The sequence below is a fragment of the Babylonia areolata genome, chromosome 1 (genome assembly GCF_041734735.1).
Source record: "Babylonia areolata isolate BAREFJ2019XMU chromosome 1, ASM4173473v1, whole genome shotgun sequence".
In the NCBI taxonomy this organism is placed as follows: Eukaryota; Metazoa; Mollusca; class Gastropoda; order Neogastropoda; family Buccinidae; genus Babylonia; species Babylonia areolata.
Window position 1 is genome coordinate 42,427,812 of NC_134876.1, and position 5,000 is coordinate 42,432,811.

Below are 5,000 nucleotides of genomic sequence, written 5' to 3' on the forward strand. Positions count from 1 at the left end.
GTCCATGTATTTGAGCAAGAACAAACGAAAAGGATAAAAGTCCAGACAAACAATTTGCACCTGTCTGTCTGTCTGTGTATATTTATAAAGCTCTATTGTTTGTCAGTTTTTTGGGTTTTTTTTTTTTTTTTTTTTTGTTTTTTGCTTGCGTTCCCTGGCTGGTGTACGGATGGTAGTGCAATTTACCCCCTCCATTCAAAAGTCTGTTGGCAGTTTTTTGGTTTGGTATGCTTGTTAGTATATATAATATGTATATATATATATATATATATATATATATATATATATATATATATATATATATATATATATATCTTTTTGTTTTAATTCTCTGTTGAAAAATGTATGGAATGGTCAACATCTGAGGCATGTCCTTGCTCTTTGTGCTTGAATATGACTGTGCTGGTGCCATTTTTTTTTCTCCATGTGCGGGGTTTTTTTTTCTTCTTCTCTTGTTAGATGTGACAGATATCAGAACAAGCAGCAGGGTGGGATGGGGGTAGTGACATGCTTGACTCAGGCAGAACAATCACAGTGAGTTGGGGTTTGTTGGGGTTTTTTTTTACTTTTTTTTTTTTTTTTTTTTTTTTTAATAAATACCTCAGTCTTTGTGTTGACCCCCCCCCCACCCTCCTCTCTGTGCAGGCCCAGGCCGGCAGGGTACCCCATCACCACCGGTGCCTTCTCAGGGTCCTCCTACCCCCCCTCCCTGTCCATATCCCGCTACGGCCACCCCTCCCTCCTGCCCCCGGGCATCCCCCACCCGGGCATGCCCCACCCAGGCTTGCTGCCCGGCCACAAGACGGAGATGATGGGGGCTGCCGGCATGCAGGACGGGCACAGGTGAGTGCGTGGGGGATTGGGGTTTCTGGGGTGGTGGGGTTGTGTGTGTATGTGTGTGTGCGTGTGTGTGTTTGTGCCTCTGTGTGTGTGTGTGTGTGTTGGGAGGAGAGAAAGGAGAGAGAGTGTGTGTTCGTGGGTTGTTGTTGTTTTTTTTTGGGGGGGGGGGGGGTTGGAGGGGGGGGGAGGGTAGTGGGTTTTTGTGTGTGTGTGTGTGTGTGTGAGGCTTGCATGTGTGTACATGTTGCATTGTATGTGTTGAATGCAATAAGTTGAGAGAGCAGTTTGCATCCATGCTGTTCATTTTCTTGTGCCTGGGGTGCAGCGCAGTGAGGTAAGTCCCCCCACTTCATTTAGTGTGTGAGTTGCATTTTGATTGTGTGTTGGTTTTGAACTGATTGTTTTAATCAAAGTTGATAAAAATGTGTGTGTGTGTATGTGTGTGTGCATACCATGAGAGTTTTTTTTTTTTTTTTTTTTTTTTTTTTCCCGGACTTTCTTGGGTCGACCACCGTTTTCATTATATATATATAATTCATTATGACATTCAGAATAGATGAGAAAAAATGTGAACCAAACAATAACAGATATAAGTGATTATGTTGATATATATCCTACATATATAGACACACACATATATATATATACACAAACATAGATACACACATATATATATGCATACAACACATACACACACATATACATATACATACAGTATATATATATGTATATGTATATATATCCGCATCCCCCACCGCATCCCCACCAGCTTGCTGCCGGCACAAGCGGAGATGAGGGGCTGCCGGCATGCAGGAGGCAGGTGATGGTGGGATGGGGTTCTGGTGGTGGGGTTGTGGATGGTTGGCGTGTGTGTATTCCTCGTGGTTGGTGTGTGGGAGGAATAAAGGAGAGGGTGTGTTCGTGGTTTTGTTGTTGTTTTTTTGGGGGGGAGTTGGATATGGGGGGGAGGGTATGTTTTGTGTTGTGTGTGGGTTGTGTGAGTGTGTGTGTGCATACCATGAGAGTTACGGCTTTGTAAGGTTTGTAACATGTCAGAGATTGGGGACGAGTTTCATTTTATAATGCAATGTCCCAATTATAATCAGTTACGAAATAGATATGTTTCTAAAAAAATATTTGTCTCCAAAATCGGTTTGTAATTTTTTGTAATATGCTCAAAGGAGGCAAAAAAGTCATTTTAGCTGTAAGTAAGATGATAAGATTTGCAAATGTTGCCTAGCTGCACTTTTGGAGTTAAAAGACATTTGTGTTTTCTCAACTTTCATAGGACATTGTTGTGTATTTGGAAATGTTTGTTCTGGGCATGAAAAGATTATTTTGCAGTAATCCTCCATACTCCAAAAGGAGTGAAAGAATAATTAAAACTTGAAACTTGTGTGTAAAACATGAAAAAGTTTGTTTGTTTCTGACAGAATGATGAGATCCTACATTGCGACCGACAAAAGTTTTGGGCTTCTGCCGGTCATAGGTGTCATAGTGGTTTACTGGTTTGTTTCCGTGTTGAAGCTCTTTGGAGCTTGTTCACAGGTCTTCTCACTAGTACAACTGAATTGCATACGTGGTACAAGATGTCGACAGTTGTAACTAATGATAACTGTCTGGAAAAAAAATTCTAACGGCAGATTCGAACTCTGTGTGTTCGGTCTTACCCATTACACTATTGTGGCTCCTCATGAGAGCAAGTACTGTCATGTGGGTGGATAAGCTTGCCAATGGACAAAGAACAACAGCTGGAGCTATGGCTCTTGACATGATGACCTGTGGACCTTGGATCCTATCAGAGAACAGCATTTAACTTTGTGTGTGTGTGTGTGTGTGTATGTGGCAGGCTTGACGGGCAGGAGGATCGCAGCTCCAGCAAGAACGTCAGCCCGGAGAAGCGGAAGAACTACATCAAGAAACCGTTGAATGCCTTCATGCTGTTCATGAAAGAGATGCGGCCCAAGGTGATCGCCGAGTGCACCCTGAGGGAGTCCTCCGCCATCAACCAGATCCTGGGCAGAAAGGTCAGTGCTACCACCACCACCACCACCACCCTACCCCCCCTACACCACCTCCCCCCTCCTCCCCCCCATGTTCTCCTCTCCCTCATGACATAGGATTTATCAGGGCTGGTCACTTAATTTCCATCATCAGTGTCGTCGTCGTCATCATTGTTGATAACGTGTTGGAAGAGTCAGCAGGTGTGTGTGTCTGTGTCTTGCTGGTTCCTTCACCTTCACCATTAGGTGCAGATGCACCGGATCCAGTTTTTGTCTCTGACCACTAGGCCACCGCTCCTAGTTGTTTGTTACTAATGACAAGGCTGGGATTCATTAAGCATGCCTTTCATCGATCCACTCAGTGCTGTGTCGCGCAAGGGGAGTGGGGTGGACAGTCCTTGGGGAAGTTTCATGTGTGTGTGTTTTGTGTGTGTGTGTGTGTGTGCTGATAGGAATCAGCTGTATAGTTGTTTACTTCTTTGAACCATTGAAGACCGGATTAGTGGTATTAGTGAAGAAGTTATTGCCTTTTATGTTCACAGAGTATGATATATATTTATCCACGATGTAAAAAAAAAACAAACAAAAAACTAAAGAAGATGAAATGCATTTTCTTCTCCGTTGTCGATTTCTAGAATATATTAGAAACACATATATTGCCCCCAAGGTTTCTGAAAGTCCATATGCTTTAAGATTTAGATATTGATGTTCAGCACAAATGCTGTCCAAATCTTGTGTCTTTTATTTATTTTTCCATGTAAACCATATAAGAACAAGAGAGGCAAGGCCTTCAAGACTCACTTGTGATACACTTAAAAAAAAAAAACCAAGCTTTTTATGTATTGAGTATAATTTCAAAATGTAATGTTTAAGATGAGAAAGATCAGTTTAAAGCAAATTAACTCCCCTAGCATTACAGAGTAATTTCCCCTTTTTACTATCTGCACCAAAACGTTTGCAAAATAAATAAAACTTCCATGCTTAGCAAAAGAAGTTCCTGTTTGAACAAAAAATGATAATAATGACGGCTCTAGCTGTTGGGTCAGAATATCATATCAAAGTGCCAAGTTTAGAGAATACAAAAAATATAAATATAACAGTAAATGCAGTTTCCATATAATTAGGCTTCATTCTTTATTTTTTTGTGCCCATCCCAGAGGTGTAATATTGTTTTAAACAAGATGACTGGAAAGAACTGAATTTTTCCTATTTTTATGCCAAATTTGGTGTCAACTGACAAAGTAGTTGCAGAGAAAATGTCAATGTTAAAGTTTACCACGGACACACAGACACACACACACACACACACCACACACACACACACACATACACACACATACAGACAACCGAACATCGGGTTAAAACATAGACTCACTTTGTTTACACAAGTGAGTCAAAAATCACACTGACGTGATTTTTAAAATTTTTAAATTAAAATTTTTTTCATATCATATTTTTAGGACTGAAGATGCCTGTACACAACCCTTTACAAGAGAGAAAGGCTTTTGCTGAATAAACAGCCTTGTCACTCCTGCCCCCACCTCCTCCACTGGGTTCATGAAATCCGTTGCCTTGCTTCAAATTGTCGATGGTGGAAGGGAATTTTGATGAAACACTTTTTGTCGTTGTTGTTGTTGTTGAGGAGGAAAAGACCAAGAGAGGGAAGATACTCATAGAAATGGAAAGAGAGAGAGAACACTGAACACTGAAACTTCTCCATTCCCATCTCACGCATTCAGGCATTCACATGTCTCCATGCAGAGAGGTAGAGGGGGTGAGAGAGGGAGAGAGCATATATTATCTATCTATCTATCTATCTCTCTCTCTATATATATAAGCTTGATTCCTCAATTCAAACGGGATGTGTATAACAGTGTGTGTGTGTGTGTGTCACTGTGTGTGTGTGTGTGTGTGTGTGTGTCAGTTTTAAGTACAAACACTTATTTTGTAAGTGAGGATGGCAGACAGTCATACTCAGTCCCTGTCTGTGTGGGTTTTCTTTTCATTTCTTAAAAGAGTTGACTTGGACGGTACATGGTTTTGTTCATTCAAGCCCGCACACAGCCCTTTGCAGCCTCTTCAGTGTAGTTCCTCCATGGAAGTCTGTGCAGCACAGCACTGCCCTGTGACCACTAAAGCAGCAAGAGAGGGAGGAGA

At 41.5% G+C, this 5,000-nt stretch overlaps 1 protein-coding gene across 3 annotated transcripts in view; it reads left to right on the forward strand.

The window, feature by feature from the left end:
- The window catches only part of LOC143283138 (protein pangolin, isoforms A/H/I/S-like), a 173,193-nt gene that overhangs the window by 137,763 nt on the left and 30,430 nt on the right, over positions 1-5,000 (forward strand). For all 3 annotated transcript variants that reach the window (XM_076589282.1, XM_076589290.1, XM_076589296.1), the window contains 2 exons: positions 646-843; positions 2,690-2,867. In XM_076589282.1, coding sequence (XP_076445397.1) covers positions 646-843; positions 2,690-2,867 — 376 coding nt within the window. The remainder of the gene's footprint in view (positions 1-645; positions 844-2,689; positions 2,868-5,000) is intronic.